The 25,378-nt window shown below is 30.9% G+C and overlaps 1 protein-coding gene across 1 annotated transcript in view; it reads right to left on the minus strand.

The window, feature by feature from the left end:
* Positions 1 to 25,378, minus strand: part of LOC129220529 (rab GTPase-binding effector protein 1-like) — a 37,459-nt gene that overhangs the window by 8,704 nt on the left and 3,377 nt on the right. The window contains 14 exon segments of the mRNA XM_054854956.1: positions 1,143 to 1,332; positions 3,384 to 3,485; positions 3,591 to 3,629; positions 6,382 to 6,480; positions 7,065 to 7,286; positions 9,146 to 9,270; positions 10,643 to 10,865; positions 11,524 to 11,660; positions 15,807 to 15,876; positions 15,878 to 16,059; positions 17,359 to 17,494; positions 18,422 to 18,634; positions 19,037 to 19,172; positions 23,546 to 23,663. Of these exon segments, the coding sequence (XP_054710931.1) occupies positions 1,143 to 1,332; positions 3,384 to 3,485; positions 3,591 to 3,629; positions 6,382 to 6,480; positions 7,065 to 7,286; positions 9,146 to 9,270; positions 10,643 to 10,865; positions 11,524 to 11,660; positions 15,807 to 15,876; positions 15,878 to 16,059; positions 17,359 to 17,494; positions 18,422 to 18,634; positions 19,037 to 19,172; positions 23,546 to 23,663 (1,992 nt within the window).

Genomic DNA, 25,378 nt, shown 5'->3' on the forward strand with positions numbered 1-25,378 from the left:
AAAAATCAACATAACAATCAACAATAAATAAAATTTGCACAGAATCATCAATTAGAGAAAGAAAAGACCAATTAGACAACAAAAATGTTGCACTCCACGTCATACAGAACAGAAATGTATGACATCAATCCAAGACTCAGAAGGCAAGTAACACAGTGCTTAGAGTAATGAAAAAACTTAAAACAAAAAAAAAAGTTTAAAAAACTGAAATCTGACAAAAGGCAAAAAAACACTAAATGATATGAAACACGGGTGGTGATGTTTGATGTCATCGTCTTATTGAATAAAACAAGTCATTTAATAGGTTAGATATTCCTATTCATTTAATTCTATTGGAATTTGCTGCCACTTCCACATTAATAGCATTATAATTCAATTTAAATGCTATAGTCATTTTTTTTTCCTTTTTTTTTAAACTGCAGTTTGCAATGCACAACTACTATCTAACATTTAGTACAAGGCAAATTAAGCCTTTGTCAGAATTTTCATGTAATAAATATCTGTAAATAACTGACAGACAATACAAAATTACAACAGACTATCAGAATTAAATTTGTTAGTGTTTATTTAAAAGAGATGAAATAAAATTGCAAAAATATTCAAAAGTATTTTTGGAAAAAAAAATTTTAAATTTTCTCTGTGCATAGATAAAATCCTCAAATTTTTAACCGTGTTTTTTGAAACTTCATTGTTTAACCTATCCGCAGTTTAATTCAATAATCGCCATAAGAGTTTTAACTTTCAAAAACGGTCCTTTGGGAAATCATATGATAAGTTTTGCGTCAGTCATGTTGAAATTTTCGGTAATGTTTTCTTAAATGGACCTAAATATCTATAAATGGACCCAATTTTTATCTAAATGAACCCAAAGAAAATATACTTTAAATTGAAGGAGAGAAATCTGTCCGCATTTTTTTTTAAACAGATTTTTGATTTTGATAAAAAGTTAAACTAATGTAGTAAAAGTAATATTTTTATTCCACTCTTCTTTCTTTTTTTTTATTTTAAATGTACTGAGAATATAAATGCATGGCCCATAAATATATATTTTAATCAATATTTTACATTTTAACAACAATAGAAATTTTACAAAAAAAGTTTATGCCAGTAATATCATAGCAACCAATGATACAGAAACATACCAATTTGACACCTAAGACTATCTAATTCTTGAGTAAAAGTTTCTTCTAACTTTTCCTTGGCCGTTTGTTCAGAAGTCAACTGATTCCTTAACATTTGAATCTCACTTTTTAAGGACTCTTCTAAATCTTCCTTAGCTGCTTTTATAGTAATAAGATCTTCTAACTTTTGAAGGCAATAAAATTCTAATTCCTAGACAAAAAGAAAGAACCAAAATACCAGTAATGACAAAGGAGAAAGAAATTATTCTTTTTAATTATAAGGGAAAAAGTAGTTAATAAACTGATTTTCAAAACATGTAGATACACTAGCATCTCTGTTGCTATAACAGAGACACGTCAAAAGCATTTAATATTATATGCTTACATGTTTCACATGCGGGAATTTGAGGATGTTAAGTGACACTAAAATTATAACAATGTTTTCATAAAATTCAGAATGTAATAAACATTTTTATTCAAGTTAATATAATCAAACATAAAACTCATTAAACAAGATTTTAATATCTCTCAAACAAAATCTTGTATAGTAAACTTCTGATTATCAGCGCAAGGGCGTCCATATAGGGGAGCAAGGGGGGTTTGAGCCCCCCCCCCCTTTGAAATTAGAACTTCCTTGTTTTAGTACTTTTTTCTTTGCAAAAATGTAAAAACATTTCTTCTCCAGCCGTTAATGAATAAGTTATTAAAAATGTCAAATTTTAATGACTCTAATCTGTCCAGAAATCGGTTTCCATGGGGAAAATATCCAGCTAAACCGTGATTAAAATATCTGAGCCCCTCCCCCTACAATTTTGCATATGGGCGCCCATGTATCAACGGAATAGGGTGGCACAGTAACCGTGGATAATCTGAATAAAAGGTTAAATTATAACTAAAAACTAGAACATTGAATGTAAAAAATATACGTAAAAGCTAACTACGAACAATACCATGATAATAAGTTTAAAAAACATGACTATAATATTAATACCTATCTTAAATTTTTACAAAAAAAATGGATAAGCTTCAACTTATCTTTTTCTTTTTACGCTCATTACTGCAAAGTTCAACAACACTAATTAAAACCCCTATTTCAAACGGAAATCGGTAGCACTGCGCTTTGGATTGACGTCATGACTTCTACCTGAAACCCGTCATTGGTGCATAGAAAATTTTGCAGACAGAGATAAGGGATTCGTTATAATATCAATCCAAAGCAGAATGCTACTGACTGTTTTCCTGGAATAGAGCCGGAATTTTAGGGCCTTCCTGGAATAAGTGAGGTTGGACCAAAAATCACGTGGGCGAAAGAAGGGAATTTTTATTGAGCATTTGGTCTAATCCACTTAAAGACTGCAGGAGTTCAAATCAGGTCTCAACTAGTCTAGTTTTGGTGTCTTTGGAATTTTGATATTGTGGAAAGAAAGGAGAAGAAATAAATAAGAATGTCTAAAAGTAGATTTTTCACTTGCAATGTAAAATTGGGTGCATTTTTCTATGTTCAGTAAATCACCACAGTTAAAAAATTTAATTCTTAAAAATGTGAAAAAAAACCTACGGATGACTCGACTGAGGATAACCAGGAGTTTACTGTATAACATTTTTGTCAACATTTAATTGAGAACCAATTTTTTATAAAAAAAAGTCAATTCATTTCAAGCTATGGTTTGTAATTTAAACCAAAGGAACAAAGTTTTGAAATTTCTTAAAGAATTTTTCGAGAGCAATAAATAAAATTCAGAAATCAAAATTTTACATTGTTAACATATACAATCATTTGTTAGTAGAGATAAACCAATAACTCATTTTAAACAAGTAAAACACACAGACTGTATGCAATTTAAAGTCATAAAACATCATGAACCTCTTTTGGTAACAATCAAAAAGCAAATTATACATAGATTAGAATTGAGGCATTGACAACCAAACTGAGTTAAGCACTAAAAATTAAATTTTAAAGGAAAAGCACAAAAAGTTTTGATTAACTTCAATAAAATCTCTTTACACTACTTTGTTAAAGCCTCAACTATGACGAAATACAAAAAACAAAATAGAAGATTGCAAAAAATAATTCAAGACACATTTGCAAAAGTGAAATGAAACGGGGGGGGGGGGGTGAATTTATCAAAAAAAAATTTGTACTTCTATAAAAAAAAAATTCTGTTTTTATTCTCAACATCAATACCTTATGCAATCAACTGAAAGTACCAAATTTCATGTTCTAAAAACTTTAAGTAACTCCATAGAAGACTCATTTCTTACCTGTGCAGAGCTTGGTAAATTAATAATTTCATTTTGCATTTGTTGAGCTTGAGCTATATGTTTTCCTAACAAAAGACTATTTTCTTGCTGCAATTTCTCCAACTAAAGAGATAAAATTCTTTCAGTGCTACAAATTAATGAAATAAGAAAATCGAGCTATTTCTTGTACCTTAAAGAATAAATTTTAAAACATATTCCTGTTCATACCTCATGCTTTAAAGAATCTCTTTCAGAAGTAACTTGTGCCTAAATAGGAAAAGGAAATAAAAAGATTAGAAATACTCAGTGAAACAATATGCATAAACTAGACAGAAATTATTACAGTTTCATGTAGATATTAGTGGTACCCGCATGGCTTTGCTCGTAGTAGAAAATGAAAAGTTCATTTGGTTCGCCTGTATACTTACAAATAATGGATGATGAATTTCTCACCAATGTGCTATATTCATTTGCTTTCACATGTTACGGTTCCACGTTATGATAATTTCTAATTTATTCGTCCATGTTGAGATCATTTGTTTGGTAAATATTTTCATGAAAAGCAGCCGAACGGTCTAGGCGCTATGCGCGTCACAGAGATCCTGACAGAGAGAGATCCGGACATTCACACAGAGAGACTTTCAGCTTTATTATTAGTAAAGATATCTGGTGCTGTGTAGTAGAAAAATCATACTTGGGTGAATGCACCATTTCACAGGATAGATGTCATGGTTGATTAATTTTTGTCAGGTCAAAAGAAGATGTTTAGGTTAACTTATGCCTGCTTTAATTCAAAAGCCGGACATAAAAGCTCTTTTCGTGGGTTTGAAGAAAAAGCCCACTAATGGAAAAGTCCTTTCATGGAGGAAAAAAACGGTTAAAATCGAGATTTACAAGGTAAAATTGACTCCTTCTGTTGTTGAAGTCGGTTAAAATGTAGCCTATGTAACTCCGGCCATAATAACAAATTGATTGACACCTTATTCATAAAAATCGGATATAGCTTAGAAGTAAATACAAAAACTGCTAAAATCAAAAAAATCATCTCCTCTTATTGTTGAAGTCGGTTAAAATGTCGACTGTTACTCGGGGCCATAATAACACATCAATTGACATCTTGTTCAACAAATCGGATGAATATTTCAGGCACTATAGTGGAACATACATAAATACAAACAAACATAGACTGCAAAAATCATAACCCTTCCTTTTCACTTCGCCATTTCCTGGTAAAAAAAGGTTGTTTCAAACCAATTTACTTTACATTTCAATACCTTTTCAATAACAAACCAAATATTTCATGGAAAAGGCATTACCCAGCAAATACAGAACTGGACTTATCTCACCAGATATATAAATTATTGAGCTAGAAAATTTTAATTAAATATTGTTGTAAATGTTCAAAATTAAATTGCATTATATACTAGTAGACTCCATGTTCATCATAAAGTTCAAGCAATGAAACAAGGATTCAATGCATTTGGCATCCTTGGTGTTTTGTGCAGCAATTGAAATGTCAGATAAAATGGAATTGCACTTTAAAAATCAACTATACTTCAAAAATAAAATTTTTTGTGCTTCAAAAATAAAATTTTTTGTACTTCAAAAATAAATTTTTCTGAACTTAAAATTTTTAAAACTTAAAAACTGAACATATAAGAATGTGCAGTTAGCTAAATTTATAATACTGCTCCACGTGTTTGATAATAAAACACTAAAATCATTATTTCACTTTAAAAACTACTTTCAATAAAATAATTTGGTGTATGCATACATTATATTATTCATTACGATTTTAACTAGTTAGCAAGTATCTTATAACTGCGTGAAAAAAGTCAAACAAATCAAAGGTTATAAAGAAAGAAAGAAACAAATAAGGTGAATGAACAGTTTAATACAGTCAATTTGTGATAACTCAAAGTCTGATAACTCGAATATTACTATAACTCGAAGTTTTTATCAAGTCCCAACCTTTTTGTCTTTAATACCATGCTAATTATTCTGAATATTTCGAAGTTAACTTCCTTTACCTCAAAGTTTTAACAAGATGGCTCGAAATTTATTTCAAAAGAATGAGAAAAAAAAAGAAAGAAAGAAACAAGTGACTGTGAGAGAAAAATCATTTAATCTTCACTTGCAATTCCTGCACAATAGATCTCTAAAGCAAGAAGAGCACCAGTTGAGCAGCCAATATGCGTTAAAGGAGTTACGTGCGGAAATGAGTTAACTTGTTTTCTTTCGTAGTAATGTGCTGTTTACTCTTTGACATGTTGCTGGACTATGAATTTGCTGCTAAGCTGTCAAGTCAACTGATTGTACCTTTTTTCAAAGGCTGACCTCAGTTAAGATACATTCCTTTTCATTCTTCAGTTTGATAATTTGCAAATAAGTTCTTGAGAGACAGAGTGAGATTTCTTTACTGTTAAAGATGTCTAAGCAAGTACTCTGTCACTGATATTAAAAGAAGAAGAGAAACTAAAACGGTAGAATCCACGAATCCGAATGGGAAACTAATGAAGATGTGCACCTTTCCTGAAGTAGAATCAGCTCTATTCAAGTGGTTTCAGCAGTATCGAAATCAAAACCACGCTTTTGATTTTTTTCCTCTCAATAGTTTTGATTAAACTGTACATATTGTGCTTAGGTTCTGTAATTTTGTCTGTTATATGTACATATTGATTAAAATATTCGATGGTTTTTAATATTAAAGTGTCGAAAATAGAAACTAGCGGTAAGTCGAACTTACGATAAGTCAAAGTTTTTCGTCGGTTCCTTTAGATTCAAGTTATTGTAAATTGACTATATTAAATTTTCCAAAATGAAAATTAGAAACTTTTACATTATCTGGAACTTAAAGAATTTATTTTAAGTTGTGATAACAACCTTTATCTTCTTATGAAGTGAAAGATTGTCATTAGAAGAAAAAAATATGTACCAAACCCAAATGCTAAAGGTATGTAGATAGAAGTGAATAAAATGTTAAATAAGAGTAAGTATATTATGTAAGTTTATTTCATACCTGAAATTCATTTAATTCCATACGACAATTCTCTTGGTTGCTCTTCAGATGGCCGAAAGTTTTCTCTAAATCTTCCTGCACTTTAAATAACTCACTAACCTAAAAGTTAATTCCACTGATTACAAACATACATGTACCTAATAAAAAATAATTGCAAAAATTTAAGCTGAAAACTTACAACAGAAGTTGAAAATTCATTGCAAAAAAATAGAGGAGCAACATAGTCAAACACAAATTCCATCATTTTTTGTTTACTGAATTACGCCAATGTTCCCAATTGAAAATACCAAAGTTTGATAACTTACAGAAAATATATTTCTGATGCACATTTTTATCTATCATGTTTGTTCATCAACATGATCTTTATTTATAACCATTTTGAAATTTCATAAGCACTAGGCTTTTTTTTTATCAATCTCCATGAAAGTTGACAAAAATTGGTGCTTTTGAAAATTTTTGGGAGAAACAGAAATTATAAAAGTGAAAGAATTTTTCTTTCAAAAGATCAAGTCAACTTATGGTAATTGATAGAATTTTTTTTTTAATCTTCAAAAGCAAAACTTTTTCTTTTCAACAATTTTGTTATTTAATGTTCCCACTTGGGAACATTGGCATTTAAAAAGATAGCACACAAATCATGGAAAACGTTTGATAAATGTTTCTTAAGTAACATCTATGAGTACCTTTTGCTCACATTCTTTAGCAATTTCATTGAACTTTTCTTCCATTTCTTGCCGATATTCTTGCTCTTTGTGCAAATCCTTCTTATATTCTTCTAAAGTTTGTTCGGTAGCAGAAGCTTTAAGTCTTTGCTCCACTTCCATTCTTTGCACCTGTTGTAGTTGTAGCTCATAATTGCAACACATTTCACACGGCTGACCTAGCTTCTCACGAGCTCGTCGCAACTAGAATAATAAGTAATACATTTGTAGTTATATCTGTATTATGTTGTTACAGTCAAACTTAATTATATCGAACTTCCACACATAAAAACTTTTTATTTATTGAATTCTTAGTAAATCTGCATGTTCATTACGTAAAAAAAAACCTTTTTCATATACCAAAAAAATCTCTATGTATAGAAATTTTTTTTGGCCATAGTAGACATTTTGTTTGACTTTAGACCATTTGTTTCACAAAATTAGTCCGGCCATTAAAGTCAGGAGAAAAAGAAAGCTCAGTGATTGTCACTAGAAAACCCACAAGTCCGTAAGTTGAGGTTAAAGGGTGCACAAACCTACGGAAAAACTTATGAATTTTAGAACAAACAAAGAACTTGCTTTTGTTTTTCATTAATAAATCAGCCAAGCTTACAGTGAAAATCTAAATAACTTCCATGACATTGAAAATTGAAATGCTAGAGGCGCTTCAAACATTACGTCCTAGACTTCAGTTAGCAAAAGTGGTTCTGATGAAGCTTTTAATATATTCAATAAATGCAAGCATTTTTTGGTGAACATTTCGTAAAACTGGCTGTTTAACAAGACTTTCATTGTTATATATATATAATGAAACTATGATGATTGTAGTCTATGTCTGGATTAGTGTTAATCCAGTATAATGATAAAAGTAATAAACAATGAATTTTAAATATTAATTCTTTTTTAATAATCAACTTTCATCTAATGCAATTCTCAAATAAATTAGAAATAGAGTTTTGTATAAAAAATAGATTTAATGTTTTCGGAGTAATAAGAATAAAATTACACTCGCTTCTATCAATCAAAATTCTCTGCAAGATTATACTTTGATACATGGTGGAAATTCAATGCATGAAAGAGAAAAATGAACAATTCAACTTGTTGGATGCAAAGATAGCATTTTTCAAAGTAAAAAATCGAAAATATAAAGTCAGCAAAGAAAAGAATTTCTTAAAGTAAGGTAACCTTAGAATTGCATTTTAACATGTCTACAAGATGAGTTTTATTAATAAATAACCACAAAATCAAGAAAAATTTGAAGTAAGGAAAAAAAAATTACAGCTGCCAAGCTAAAAGGCAAAGTCAGTACCGAAATACAATCAGCCCTGCTGTAGTAAAAATAAAAATTGCATTTTTTTTTTAATTTATTTTATAGAAAATGAATTTCTTTATTTTTAATTACAGTCAAACAACAAAAATATTAGAAAAAACTACAAACAAAAAATTCTTGAAACAAAATAAAATTGATTTCAACCTCTCTTCTTTGAAATGATGATAAAATCAACAAATAACTGCTCTGAAAATTTGTCTGCCAATGTTAAGCCTATATCAACCACCTTCCCCTTCAATTAAAAAAAAAAACTAAGAACATATTTACTCTGCAACTGAGAACTTGCAATATAAAATTTAATCCAACTCAATCCATAAACTCATGTTAAATGTTTTTTAACTGTTCTAAAATAAATCAATTTAAAAAAAAATGTTTTAAGAAATTTTCAAAGGCAAAATGTGTTTCTGATAAAGTTTTTTTTAGAAAAAAAACATTTTGATTTCCTTTTTTTTTTAAATGAAACTTGAGACTAAGGTTTCACTATAAAGATTACTGGTAAAGAAATTGTTTCGTTCATATCAACAGACTGGTAGAAATATCTACATATTCCCTTTCCGTAAGCACACTTTTGAATTTGCAATGCCTTGATTTGACATATTCAATTTCAGCTATACCTTAACCAGATATAAGTCTAATTTGATGAACTTTATTTATTTCCATTATTTTCATTCTCCTGAACATTTATGAGAAAATAAACTAAAAATCTTCTTTAAAGTTTAAAAACAATGCAAACCTCTTCTTCCAGTAGCTGCCACTCATTTTCACTAACTAATCTTTTACCAACTAAGGAAAAACTTTCTTCTTCTGCACGAGCATTATCTAAAAGTGACTTTCTTACTTCCAGTTCAGGGGTCAAATCTACAATAAAACAAAAAAATGTAAATGCATAATCACAAAATAAAAATGCAAGCACAGATTAGTAAGCTATTTCTCAACCTAAGTAACAATTACATTCCCAATCTGAAATGGTTTACAACCAAAGAAATTCAGAGAAAACTGATAAATCTCTTTTAGGATATGCAGCATCATAATTTAACTAACTTTAAGCGAAGTAGCAGTTTCAAATAACTTTCTGAAGTTCAAAACACAGAATTTTTAACACGCGAAAATATGCCAAGAAATTTTAATAACACTATGGACGTATCCAGAGAGGAGCAAGGGAGAGCAGCAACCCCTTCCTCTCCCAAAGTAAATATATTTAAAATAAAAAAAAAAACTTAAATTAATGGTGCTTCAATTTCTAAATTTATCAATGAGTTCGGCTATACAGTAAAATCCCTCTAATGCGGACACTAACGGGACAAATTTTTTTGTCCGCAATATAGAGGTGTCCGCAGGACAGGGGTTTAATAATGTTATTTGCATTGGAACTGGGAAATTAAAAATTGTCCACATAAGAGGGGTGTCCGTCTTTGAGGGGTGTCCGTTAGGAGGGGTTTCACTGTAGTAACTTTATCACTGAGTTAAAAAAGGTTATACATCTTTGGGAACTCATTGAAAACTGAAAGTTATTGATGTCAAGTCGCTATCACTTTAGAATTACATTGCTTCCAAACTCTTGGAGGAAAAAGGAGAAATAGACCAGTTCCCTAATTGCCCAAATGATGAACTTGACAAGGGGTGCCCCGAAACTTAAATTTTTGGGAGGGGAGGAACTGTCAATCTGCCAAAAGGAACTCCAAATTTCGCTGAATGGAATTCCATTTTGCAAAATGGAACTCCAAAATATCGCCAGATGATGGTAATTTTGCGGAATAGAGTTCCAATTTTTGCAGAATGATGGTATTTTTGCCGAATTGTCAGACAAAATTTGCCGAAAAAGGAAAACTTAGGGAAGTAACAGTGACCTAACATCCATGCTCCCCTGGGACTGTCTCCCCTCCCCTTCCTTGTTGAGCTGGATTGGCCCTGGAAAAACAACATAAGGAATATCACAGTATGAGAGTTTAACAAGTTCATTTTATAGTCCTTCCACCAAAAATTTAAGAAATAAATCATCATTCAAGTTCATTGTTTACAAAATGGCATAGTTTTGTTTTTACCCATGTAAAATTTGATGCTGTTAACCAAGTTGAAACCGTAACTGAAGACAATACAACTGGGTCTGAGTACATTTCTAGACGTCCTTAAAATTAAGAGAATAATAACAAATTACAATAAAAATTATTAGAAAAATGAAAAAAAAAAAAAAAACTAAATCGAATAAAAATATTTTTCAAAACAAACATACCAGAAAGTGCTTTGAGTTGATCTTGTGTGAGACTATGTAATTTTTTTGGCGTGGATGGGGTCATTTGTGCTTCTTTGACAGGTGGAGAGTTGATGGGAAGCAAAGGAGAAGTTTGACCTGAACTTTTTGCCATTCCATTCAGAGCAGAACTAGACAATGATCGTTTCTCATTAAATGCATCATTATTTGCCAGATTCAGATTTGCTGGTATGCTTCTAGCTCTCTGAAAAAACAAAAGAAAAAGAATATGCATGAAACTACATACACAAACCATTAACATGTATATGTTTCTTAAAAAAGAATTTTATTTAAAAAAATTATATACTGCCAGGGGTGGATCCAGAAATTTTTGTTTGGAAAGTCAAATTTCAGTTGTCAGTAAAGAGAACAAAAACAAAGCATGATGTGAACCTTCTTCCAAATATAGGATATATTGCACATCAATTAATATTTTTTATGACATTCCATTAAATTACCTACATATGTATTGTAATAAAAACTATTGTTGTGAAGAATATAAATAACTATTTATTAATTGCATAGTATGCTGTTCATATTTAAATTACAAATTTTTTCAAGTAATAGAATTACATATTTTTTATACTAAATATTTTCAATGAACACAAAAAAAGGTCTAATTTTTGCTACATTAAAATTTTCTACAACAACACTAAAAGAAGTATGCAAAATATTTTAGACACACGTTTTGGAGTTAGCATTATAAAAAAGAACTAAACAGCAGTTTCGCCTTATTATGCGTGCTTGTACTCCTTTAAAAAAGTGTACCATCACAGGGGGGTCAGCTGACCCTTTGACCCTTCCCTAAATCCACCCTTGTATATTGCAAAGAGAAAACAGAAGGAAAATGACTTTTCACTTACAGCAGAAACATTAATAGGGACATCCAATTCATCACTCAACTTGCTACTGCTTGAGAGAAGCTTATGATTGGACACAGGTGAACTTTTAATGAGCTTAGCTGAAGATGGCCTTGAAAAGGGAGGTAGTCTTCGTTTACCTATAAAGATTCCGGTTTTAAAATCCTTTCAATTTCTAGAGAAAATGTCTTGCAGTATGCTTTAAGGGATTAGATGCATTTAATTAAGTTTAAAACAAACAGGATATGCTGACACCTCTCTTAGTTTATTTGCTTATGTATTTACATGCTAAAACCATACAACAGTAAATATGGCGGCAATCAGTGCTATAATAAATGCGTTTACATTAGCACTGTTACAAAATGTAAATACCTGTGAAGCTCTATATAAAATGTTTGGAAAGCTCTAGATTAGAGGTCGCCACTTATCAACGGGTGACCATTTCAATGAAAATGGCTACCAAAGAATCAAGTTCCAGTTGCCAAAAGTGGCAAGCTTCTCTCGAGTCTCTAGTAAGCATTATCTAGATTTTGTACACAATGTCTCCATAGAACAACAGTAGGATATCTTACAGCTGTTTCTAAGATTACATACCTTACTGTTGCTCTAAGGTGATAATATAAAATTTAAAAAAAAAAAGAGTTTGTTCATTTTAGACAGAGTATTTTCAATTACAGTAATAAAAACAATGAATCCTCATATTTTTACATCTACTCATATTTAAAAATGGACTGCTTTTATGATAGCAATTTTTTTTTTTTTATCGTAAAGGGTTCATCTTTGTGTTTATAACCTCTTAAAAGTGTAAATTCCCAGAAAAAACATCATGCTAGGTGACAGAAATTCTTTAACTAGTAAATAAATCAAAGAATGTATGAGTTCTCAAATTTGCCTTCATTTAATTATATATTGCCTACATTTGGACTGTATTTGAAAATTTGTAAAATGTTTATTTTTGTTGTATGCTTATATCTTTAAATTAAAAAACATATCCAGTGAAATTCTGTCTGTTGTTTTCGTATGTATTTTAATTTGTTGTTAATATTACTAATAGCGAATAGGTTTTTTACTTTTTGCACTGTATACATACTTTATTTAAAAAATGGTTACCAAAAGTGCAAAAGTGGTACCATTTTTCAAGACTTTGATAGCCAGTGGCTACTATTAAGAATACCTAGTCTAGAGCAAGGCTCTCCAACTTAAGGCCCGGGGGCCAAAACTGACCCGCATTCGGGAGATATCACCCCCACCTCCGTCTTTCTTCTAATTTAAAGACAGCCAAAGTTTTTAAGGACTTTTGGTATCTAACTCTTCTTCTTAAGGAAAATTTGCATGCATCTCAATTTCATTTTGTAAATCACTAATTTTTTTTTTTTTTTTTAAAGTTTTATTTAATTGGAAACTGAAGCAATATGGCTGACGTGAGGCTGATGTGTATGGCGGATCTGAGGGGGTAGTCAATGCACAAAAAGGATAAAAACCTCTATCCTGTTGTGCATTGCCTTGCTCCTCTCTGAGTAATTTCTGGCTAAGTTCATGCTACTGAGCGTTTATTCAAAAAAAATCGTGGGTGTATTGGGGGGCAAGGTAGCCCTAATGAAACCATCTAAACTGAAATAATATTGCTGAGTTTTTTGGTTTGTCTTGTGTCCAAAAAATTTCAAGGTGGCCCTTGAGTTAAAAAGGGTGGAGACCCCTGGTCTAGAGCTTTAGGTGCTTATCTTTTTTAATGCAGATTTTTCGGGGAAATTGGAAAATTTTAATTTTTACAAATAAAAAAGGCTTTTTCAGTTACATTTTCTTTAAAAGATGAAGCAAAAACGCTAGAAAAATCAGAATCTTTTGAGATTTGGAACATGAAATTTCTGCAGAAAATCAGCAGAAACTGCCGATTTTCTACAAATATCTTCTAACTCAATATAGAATTTTGCACTAACTCTTCAGATTTCTTTAAGCTTAAAGTAAAGCTAAAGTTCCTGCAGATAACTTTTCAAGTTCAATATTTTTCGCAAGCTTTCCGCTAAATTGTTGTAATTTCCTATAATTTTAGATTTTCTTCTAATTTAAAGAAATTTGCAGAATTTGTACAAAATTCTATCTTAAGTTGGAAGATATTTTCAGAAAAACAGCAGTTTCTGCAGAAAGAATTTCACAGAAATCTGTGGAATTTCTGCAGAGAATTTGTTTGAGTTTTCCTCTCGCATTTGAACAGAATTTTTTCTGCAGTTTAGGCACCTGTTCTGCGACGTACGTCGCAAATTAAGTAGTATTCTGCTTTGGGGAATGTATGCAATCCATTCCCATATTTACTTCTTCTCAGGGTAGGGTTTTTTGCCCTGCAAAAAATACCTTTTTGCCGGGCCAGTGGAAAAAACCATGGAAAAAATGGCAAAAACCTAAATGCAAATAAAGTAGCATTATAGTGTTAATCAAGAAATAGTGACAATACAATATAAATAATGCACTTTAATATTTTAGTTATGTCTCTCCATGTTAATTCTAATTTATAAGGTGAAAAATAAATAAAAAACAAATGTTGGGATTGCAAAACTTAAGATTTTAAATGTTTGCTAAAACAATTTTTTTCAGAATGAGCCAATTCCTTCAATGCTAAAACAAAGAATGTTTACTTAAGCTTAGTAAATTAATAAAAAAACTGAATTCTAATTATATATATATATATATATATATATATATATATATATATATATATATATATTTAATCAATCACTTTTTTTATCCCACTAAGATTTTTAAGTTATTAATTAATAACAGAATATTTACTTGAATATAGAAAAATATTAACTTTTCCTCACTAAAGAAACAATGCATTTTTTCTCACTTACTGGGAAAATGGATAGCCAAGAGAAGAATTTAGAAAGAAGAAAAAAAAGCTGATCAATATGTGCATTCTATATTTACTCTACTTTTTAGTGATACTAGCTCACTCTACAGAAAATGGCAAAGCCTTTTATCAAAATCTTTTCATGCTTTTACTTTTATATAAAAGGAAAAAAAACTGTCCGTAAGTTGTTAACACAAAATCTATTTTTGCCACTTTGGCAAAAAATGGCAAAAACCTATTTTTGCCGGGCGGTAAAAACCGTGGTTTTTTCCATGGTTTTTTCTGCCTCTGGCAAAAACTTGCCAACCCTGCAACAGAGATGAAACATTAACAAACAGAAGCAACAGATGATCTCTTTCAAAACGCAAACAATTATCCATCTTGGTTAAATCAATCATTGGACAAATAATTTTAGATAGGATGTAATTTTCGTTAATTGTCAAAAAAAAATTTGTGACAGTAACTTAATTTTCCTCATTTTTATTTTTAAATAAATTTCAAATATTACGACAGAAAATGAAAATTGCTTTTTTCTTAGCTTTTGATGTCCATTTATAGGTTTGGTTGATATACACTCAATAAATGGTCATATAAACTTAAATATGTTTACTAATGAATGTTATTAATAATTTACTTATGTGTAAGAATTAAGTTCTTGTAGGGAAAACATCAAATAATACTTGATGCACAAAAGAATTAACTTGTCATAGAGCTCCGTGCTTTTATCAAAGTAAGTTGTTTTCATGTGTGATCACATTAAAAAGATATTTAAAGAAAAAACATTAGAACGTAAAGATTATAAGTCAATGTGAATTCTTTTGTGTTTGAAGTCTCAAATTTTTCAATTTTTCCAAATAGAAATAAACAACAGCTTTGAATAGAAATTAACAACCTTCAAAAAAAAGCCTGACAAAAGGACTCTCCCCCCCCCCCCCCTTCAAAAAAAAAAGTTTCAGCTTAAATGAAAATAACAACATTAATATAAGTGAGTTAAAAACAGTTAACAATTTTGAAAATAGTATATCTGAGGTTCTTCTTCAGTTTGCGAAAGTTCTTTTAAGCACTGACAAAAAACTCGCATATCATAAAAGTCTGGCAAAAGGTTCACTTTTTCACTTTGTGAACTATTAATGTATTACAGCACTGATATTAGCTTAATTCAACAAGTGCCAGCTTTTAATTAGATTTAACTATGATTTTCTTTGCATTATTGTTTTTTATACATAAACTAGCATTTTTTAAATCTTAGAATAACAAATACACTTAACATGCTTTTAAAAAAAAAAGGCTACATTTTTTTTAAAGAATTTTTTAGTTTGTTTTTTCATATATAACACCAGAAATACTTTAAAAAGTGAACTTAATACATTTCCACACTCCCCCCCCCCCTTCAAATAAGTGTAAAAATAAACAAAATAAGTATTAAAATGAAATTTCATACCTTCACTCACTTTAGTTTCTTCAATTTCCTTCTTTTCAGATCTTTTGACTTGCCTTTCAAGCTCTAATTTTTTGTTCATCTTTCTTCTTAATCTCAGCAATCTGTCTCTGTTGTTCTGATGTTAAAACACTTTGCATTCTTCTCATGTCCATGATTTGCAGTCGCTGTGCTTCTAAAAACTGATCATTTGCCATCTGCCATGTTCTTTTCAGCTGAGCATGTTCCTTCTTTTCTTTTTCAAGCAACTGACAAACTAATTAAGGAACAATCAATAAAAATATGGCTCTTTTAATTTAAAATTTATGATACAAAACAATATTTTTATTTTAAAAATCCTACGGTAAAATGAAGGAAAAACAATTTATAGAAAGATCCAATACAAAGCAAAAGGTAAAAGTAATTTCAAAATCAAAAACAGTAAAAAAAATTCAAAACATTAAAAACCTTACTAACATAAGTTCTGGAACAGAAGAGTAAAAAATATTTGCATGTGTAATAAATATTTAGCTATTCAGCAATCAGATTCTAATTCTGCTATTTAAGTAATAACTTCCTTTAAGAACCCCCCCCCCCCCCAAAAAAAAAAAAAAAGGAAAATTGCAGACAGTAGGAAAAACCTGAAACAAATGAAAGAGAGCAAAAAGAAGATAGACAACAATAAATCCTGGCCCATTGTGAAATTCTAGAAAATGATGCGGCTGCCCAATTAGCAAAAATAAGGAACTAAAAGTAATACAAACGCTACATAACAAAATACCTTTCTATTCAATATCAAAAATCATAAAGAGAAAGGTAGATTTGCAATATGAAGGGAGAAAACTAAGCAAAATTGAAAATAAAGAATGGAAAAATGCAATTACTTCTGTTCCTACAACAACAAGAAGACCAAGCATGGGTGCCCATATGCAAAATTGTGAGGGGGGCTCAGATATTTTCCCCAAGGTTTTTCCCCATGGAAACTGATTTCAGTGCAGATTACAGTTATTAAAATTTGACATTTTTAGTAACTTATTCATTAACAGCTGGAAGCAAAATGTTTTTACATCTTTGCAAAGAAAAAAATACTAAAAGCAAGGAAGTTCTAATTTCTAAGGGGGGGGAGGAGGCTCAAGCCACCACTTGCTCCCCCCCCCCCTCCTCCCTATGAGAGCCTTTGAGACCAATAGTTGCCTTATTTAGACTTGCCACAGGATACGACTCTGTAGCCAATTATCTTTTCAAATTTGATATTCTTGAAAGTCAAACTGCTTTATTTGTGGAGAAGATCTAATACTAAATACACAGCACTTTTTGCTGCATTATCAAGTAACTGTTTATCCGGTAGGTATTGGGAGGCCAGGGAGCATATAGAAAAAGCCTAAGTAATGAATTTTCTGTTGACAGTTGCCTTTATATTTCTATTATTTCGTTAGTTGTTACATTATTGTTTAGTTGTTTTGGTGGCATATTCAGCTACAGTGCAGATAATACTATTAAACTACAGATTTAAAAAAAAGAGGTAAATTAATTTATATTTGGTTATAAATTAATATAATGCGTCACAATTTCTTACTTTCCTGAAATTCCAACTTTATCTTGTCCATATCTTCATGCATCACAGCTTTTTGAGTATTTAACACAGCAACATACATTTCTAAATCACTTCTAGAAGCTTTTTCAGCCTGAAGTACTTGACTTAGTGTAGTAAGCTTTAAAAAGAAAAAAAGCTAATGAAACTTTTAAACATTCCACTCACAATATGTATAAATTGTGTAACTTTATAGAGGAATTCAAAATAGCAGCTAAATTGCAAATCATATTAACATGAACATTTCAAAAAGAAAACAAAATGCTTGCTTATACAGTGAAATTTGATTATTCAACTTTCCTTTTTGAAGATCTATCCTACACTGAAGTTGAAATGAACTCTTTGAGATAAATGTTGAACTTTTAATTTTTAAAAAAACATTAAATAATCATTGAATAATTTAAGAAATGATACATTTAAAGACTTTTAATTTTCAAAAAACGAAGAGTTATTTTTTATTTATTAAGGATATAAATCATGGGTCTGTCTAGGAGAGACTTGGGTTGCTAATAGACCATTTACAATATGTTTTACTAGAAAAAGAGCCTTCAAAACGAGTAATAAATATCCATTTAAATATGCAGATCATTGTGAAAATTGCAATTTAAAAAATAGCAATGAATGTACAGGTTTTGGAAGCACAATTTCTGTGCAGGTTTTGATAAATAACTGTAAAATCAGAATGTATCAAGCACCGGTTTACTTAATGGTAAAAATTAAGTAAAACGTCGACTTCAATATAAAAGTGACAACAAAAAAAAGGGTCAAAACAACATGTTACACTCATTTTTAACAGGTAATGCATACAAATTAGCAGGAATGGTCATGTGTTAGAAGCATGAAACTGTTAAAGCCATCATGTAGCACAAAAGGTAGCGAAATTAGATATTTTTACTTTCAACTAAGATTCAAAATTTATATGAAATGAGCTATCTTCCATACAATCGTACAATTTAATTAAAATTCGTAAAGTGTGTGGGAAAATCATACAAGTTTGCAGTTTGCAGCTCTGCATTCAGAATGAAAATAAACATTAAACAGTAATTACTTTTTCATCCAAGTGCTCAACCACTTCTGCCGGTCCTTTTCCTTTTATCATCTCGGCTAAGGAATCAGATCCTAAACCTTTTACTAAATCCGCAAAAGCTGTTTCATATAACCTCAATTGCTCATCTGTTGTGCGCAATTTGTCCTTCAATGCCTTGATCTCTTCCTCCAGAGGGACAACTAAGCTTCGTAACATTTCCGTTTCTTCCTGAGCCTAAAATTGTTTTCTACATTAAATACATATTTGCTTTTAATATATAATTTAGTTAACAGAAGAACTGGTTCCGATGAGAAAACAAAAGCCCTACTGCAGTTAACTTAGCGCCACAGTTAACTTAGTAGATTATTTGCCCCATACATTTAATTGATATGAAAATAAAAGATTCATTTGGTTAAACAAATTGCTACAATTAAGAACACTTCAAACACAAACTAAAACATAAACTAAAACATAAAATAATCATTTTAACTGTTATTCATCAGAAGGAAAATCATCAAAATGAAGCACATCAAATTACTAAGCAAAAAGGAATTTAAAATTTGTCTTTTAAGAATTTAAGATGTATTTTTTGAAGTAAAAAATAAATGCTTCTACTCCACTTTATATATGCATTACCTTTCTCATACTTTCTTCTAAATTTTCCTTAGATTCACCCGTACTTGAAGTAAAAGGAAGAGGAGCACCTAAATTTCCAACTCTCTTTAAAGACTTAGTTACTGTTGCTAAAACACCTTCTCGAGATAAATCAACCCTGGAAAAAAAACCTCAACTTTAGAATAATACGAAAATTTACACACATGTTCATGTATATATATATATATATATATATATATATATATATTTTCCATATTCAATTATATAAGTAAAATATTTTTTCAAATTATGATCACTGAAACAAAAGCAAGCAATTTTAAATTATTATTATGTCATTACATTATGATGATAAAACAATGTTAAGTTTTCCACTAAACATGAAGAAAATAACTCAACATTATGCCAAAATTGTAACTTCAAAATTGATTTTGTTTGAAATGGGAAAATCTTATCGAAAATAAGTATTGTTTTGAGAATAAAAATATTTTTTGGAATTTTCTAGTGGGAACATTAAGTGCATTAATATTTTCTCAATCTATGCCACTGTTATTGAGAAGGGTTGAACAATGCCTTGAAGAGGGGTGCTATTTCGTCCACTTTTAATGGACAAATTTGGACGAAATGAAAATGAACTAATTTGGCATGCATTTGATGCATAAATTTATTCTTATGATGTCATAAAATTAGTATATAAATCGTATACTTTATCTATTGTCAGTTAATCATTTAATAAAAATAGAATGAATGTATGCTTCAGACTCTAATGAACCAAAAAAATTGTAAATTATACATTGATGTGACTAATTTTAGATTATATTTCACTTAAAAGGAATAAAATTCAACAAAGGGGAAGAGCTATTGTCTGATTACATTATCATATATTACAATAACAGAAATTAAAATCAATGGAACAGTCACAATAAATGCTTAAGAGAAATGCATAAAATACAAATATTTTTTTGAAAATTATCAATGAATTTGAAGACAAAATAGATACAAATAAAGAACATAATTAATAATATTGGGTTACACAAAGAAGGGAAACATTGAATTTCTCTTTTGAAACCTGTCAGTATTTCATTGGATGTGCTACAAAAAAATTTCTCACCTATTGCATACCTAAACAATGAATTTTTGATGCTTTGAAAGCTGAAGAACTTAAAATTCATAGCAAGTTTCTACTGAAAAGATATGATGGCTGTACCACCCCAGCTCACATTGCATCATTATGTTGCATCAGAAAGACATGGGGGAAGGACTTACCAAGAAAAAATAGCAAGGCATGGCTGAATGACATTGATAAAAAAAATCTTGCCAATGCTTGTTACATTTTCTATTAAAAAAATCTGCATTTCCAGCAATCAAAGTATATTCATATTTTTCTGAGGCAGTGTTGCTCCGAAAAAGTGGGTGGTCAAAAGAGGCATAGGGGTTGGGGGGGCGCCCTTGAAAGTCCCCCCCTCTCTTTTTCGTAAAATGGAAATTTATGTTATTGGATTTTCACATAACCTGTTAAGTGACCTCTAAAAAAAGTAGATTGTGGCTGGACAATCAGGACAGGTGACCACCGTAGACTCCCCCCTTCGAATTATTAAGGTCAATCAATAAATGAAGAGACAGAAGCTATAAAACTGATTTTATTCGATATTCATCAAAAATTCTGACCAAAATTGTTTAAACACTTATCCCACTGGAAAATTAGTCGCATAGTTCTGTACTCAAAAAAGTCATGGCTGCTGCTGCTGGCACCAATCATGCATGCACTTTTTTACTTCATCGTCCAAATGAAGTCATTGTCCCTGGAATGCCTTCTTGAGTTCCCCAAAGATAGGGGATCACATGGGGATAGTTCTGGACTATAAAAGGGGTAGTTCAAGATTTCTCACTTAAATGCCCAAAAAGTTCTTTTACTCCATTAGCTGTGCAAGGTCCACGTAAACTTTCACGGGCTGTCATTCTGTTGCACGGCAACACTAGACCACAACAGTCAATGCAAAAAAAGAACTTTGGTCAGAATTGTTGTAGAGTATCGAATAAAATCAGTTTTATCGCCTGTCTCCTTCTTTATTGAATGAACCTAATAAAAGTTCCATTCATGAGAAATAATATGAGAAAAGTGTATTTATCTGGAATTTTTAGTTTTTATTTTAGTGAAATAAATTATCTTAACCAGTAAAAACACATTTTTCTATCTATTGTTAATTTAACTCATAAAAGAGAGGGGGGTGATGCTCCGATCCTTTTGGAAGTGAGGAGGCAATTGTTCCTTGTACGAACCCCCTGTGGAGGCAATCAAAAACATGATGTCACCAGCAGAATAGTGGAAACTAGCGAAGAGATAGTGATTTAAAAAGTATTTTCAATTCTGCATATCAACTTTTTCATTGCGTAGCCTCATCAGCAAGTACTTAACTTATTTTTTCAAATTTTGTCATGATACAAAGCAAAGTTAGAAACAAGCTTGGACTACAAACTGCATCAAAATTGGTGATGGCATATGAAAGCTTAAGTTCTCATGATAAGCAGCTTACTAATAAAGTATTTGACGACAATGAAACATTTTTTAATCTATGCGCATCAGGGTTTCCGCTACGGTCGCATTTTTCGCATAATGCAAAAACACTATCTGAATTGCGAAAATAAAGCAATGCATTTTCGCTTTTTTGCTCAAATAAAAAATAAATTTAAAAAAAAAAGAAATGTATGATCCTAGAGAGGAAGCATAAATGACGATAATCAACTTAATCTTTTTTAAATCTTAGCTAAATTGTTTCAACTACAATTAAGTTCAATAACTATTACTCTTATGCAGCATTATGTCTCCCCAATACCCTGCTTTATTAGGAGGAAGAAAACACGATTGGTGCAACGATTGGACTGCAACGTTCTAAACACCAATCGTGTTTTCTTTTTTTATTTTATGTTTTTAAAAAATAGCTGTTGTACTTTTTTTTTTTTCAAAGATGTCACAGATGAAATATGAATTGTATTTTCAACTGGAGATGAAACACACTGAGAACATATATAAATGTATGAAAATGTATAACATTTTACCATTTTGCTAACATTTTCCCCTCAATTTTAGCTTTTATGCTAAAGAACTTTTGAACCCAACTTAAACCCTGATGCGCATTGAATACCATATTAAAATTTCACAATATAACTTTTATGCATTGCTGCAAAAAAAATTTTTCTTATTCTCCATCATTCAATAAATTTAACTTAAAAAAATTTTATTGTTACATTGTTTAAGTTTTTATTGATGTCACTCCATGGTAAAAATTTTGTTTTTATGTATATGTTAATATTATTACATAACTAAGTATTACATAAAAACTAAACATTACGTAAGTTTGCATGTTTTAACAAATATGTTAATTTCATAAAAATTAGGAAAATTGCTACTTTAGTGCTTTTTTTAAGTAGGCACCAAAGAGGCTGTAATGAGCAATGGGGTAGATAGCTTTAAAAGATTCACTGATATTTATTGAAGACTATTAATTGACTAGGAATAGTTCAAAATGGTAAACATTAATTTTAAACAACGTGATACAAATAAACAAACATAAGACATTTTTCTACTGATGAGGATTTTTTCGTACACTTAATGTTTCAAGACTCGAAACTTTTTGCTTCTTAAAGATTAGCAATAAACATTTATATATGGTATCTTAAACAGCAAAGCACACAGTCTAATAACCTATTTCATTTGGTCACCCTTAAAGTAGGAAACCAAAAATAAGAATATAATTTGACCATTTTTACTTCATTTTAAGACGTTAAGAAGATATTCCTGCCCCCCTCCCCCCCCAGTATGATGAATATTGAGCAAAATGTGGATGTGCGATTTAAAATTATATAAACGGGCTCAGATCTGCGTCCCCACAGTGCTTGGGGTCCACATTCTTAAGGGGTTCAACAACCCAAGAAATTGAAAAAAAATAGTACTAAGACACATTAGCGTTGCAAATACACACTGCTGGCACCTGGTGAGGGGCCCTACAGATTTTGTTGCAGGGGGAGCCAAAAGTTATTGATCCAGGCCTGTATATAAAGCTATTTGCCAAATTATTTAAAGACAAACATCATCTTGGCTAATGCTTTTGAATTTTTGCCAGCCAAGTGTGATTAAAAATAGGTTAGTGGTTTAGCAGGCAACTGATTATTTTTTTATGGTGATCTGAGGCAGATTGTACTGGTCTGGGACCAGTATTAATTTCAAACGATGGATGCATCTACACACAACTATTTATAACAATGGAGCTCATCAAAATAGGCTTTGTGATAGTCAAAATGGATTCTTTGGTTGAACATGAAGTTGTACGTACATAAATTCTAACAGACATGATGCAAGTAAAAAATCATTAGGGATAATTTAAATCAAACTTTGAGTATAAATTTGGTTGGGAATTTTTTTGCAAATAAAAGTCTTTACTTTGTATACAAGGAAGTAAAAATTAACAAAACTTAAAGAACAGCAGTGGCATGAAACTTTAAAAAACACAAATCAAATTATGAACTTATACAAACTTTTCACGATTCTTTAGTTCTTGCAATTCCGCTTCCAATTTTTCATTCACTTTTTGAATTTGGCTAAGCTTTTTCTCAAATTGACTAGATGTACTCCTCACAGCTTCTTGGACTGCTTCTGTTGATTTAAAAAAAAAACATTCTGACTGAATTGAAACAGATCACATAAAATACAAATATTATTAATCTCAAAAATAAGTGCAAAATGTATACTTAAAATTTGACCAACCACTTGTCCAACTTTTGTATTACAGGTGGAATAACATGCACCTCAATTAAACGCTTCGTAAAACACCAACTTAAGATGCATGTGGCCACATGAAGTCAAGATATAACACATGAAATAATAAAAGTAGCCATAACTTAAAAGTTTGCTGGAAAAAAATGCCAAGATATAGTTTAATTCCCTTTTCTTGAATCTATCATTTAACTAAACTTTAAATTAGAGATGGCACAAAGCACAGTTTGGTCGCCGCGCCAAGTACTAAAGCTTTAGCCAACTAATGGTCAAAGCTTCAGCTGCTGTACATCTTGAACGTTTTAGAATTGAATGTATAGTAACTGTATATAATATGATCAGTGCTCGAAATTAGCGGTCGTTAGTCGTATTTTGCAACTGTAAATTTCATTTTGACGACCGCGATTTGAAACGTAGTCGTCACTGTGACGCCTAGCTTTCCCCCCTACTAAGCTTTCACTTTCCGAAGATTTGTCTCCAAAAACATCTGCGTGCGTTGCGATCGCGGAAAATTTCCTGGAAGTATCGCTTTCAGTCGGAAAAGCTTGAACAATCCCCCCCCCCCCACCTTCGCCCGCGAACTGTAGAAGCCAGTGTCATTGCAAGCACACCCCTCCATTCCTCCTCTTTCTGGAGTAATCTTTTCTCCCCTTTGTTCCCTTAGTGTTGTTTACCCCCGATCGCCCCACCCCTCCAAAACCGGACTCATCTGAGGGTTGTTTGAGCAGATAGTCTGATCTTTTTCATGTTTCAAGTTCGACCCCCCGTCGTAACATGAACGCACGGCGAGCACGAGGATTCCTTTTTTTCCCACAGGATTTCGCTCATCTTTTTTTCTTTCTTTTTTTTTTAATCATCGCTACCATCATTTTTTATTTGTTGAAAATATGAGTAAACGTAACTTAAAGTCATATTTTACGCCACTAAATACTAGCGGAAATAAACGGCCAAGGATTGCCGATGAAGTCGAAATAGAAACAAATAATGACGAAGTAGATACGACTTATAAATGTACACGGAAAAGTGTCAACGCTGCAACTTTCATCAAGTGGCAAAAGCAGTTTCCGTGGTTGGAAAGAAAGGGTGAAGACCTGATGGTATGTGAAGTCTGTAAAGAAAGATATTTATTAAATTGCGCTTAATTGTGTTTCAAAACACATCATAAATGCAATTTTCAATACTGAACACGTTCTTCTCGGAATAATAGTTCCGGTGTTTGATATTGCAATCCTTTTGCATCTTGCCGATATTATAATACTTTTAAAATATAGAAGTTATTTTTACATATGCTACGATTAGGTTAGCTTTTTTTCTTTTTTATTTTAATTTATAACATATTATTTTTTCAATACATGCGGACAATGAACACGTGCTTTGCCGGAAGTTTATTTTCGCTTTTGACCTTTCAATCCTTTTGAATCTTGTAAATATATTAATATTATTTGGCAATTGGACACATGCCACTTCAGATTAACTTGTTTTCTGCGTTTGTTTTTCTTTTTGATGAATAAATTTATTTTCGAAATCATTCCAACACTAAACTTTTACTTTGAGGAAAATTGCGTATCGTGTTCGAGATTGCAATCCTTTTGCAT

This window comes from Uloborus diversus, chromosome 4, assembly GCF_026930045.1.
Source record: "Uloborus diversus isolate 005 chromosome 4, Udiv.v.3.1, whole genome shotgun sequence".
In the NCBI taxonomy this organism is placed as follows: Eukaryota; Metazoa; Arthropoda; class Arachnida; order Araneae; family Uloboridae; genus Uloborus; species Uloborus diversus.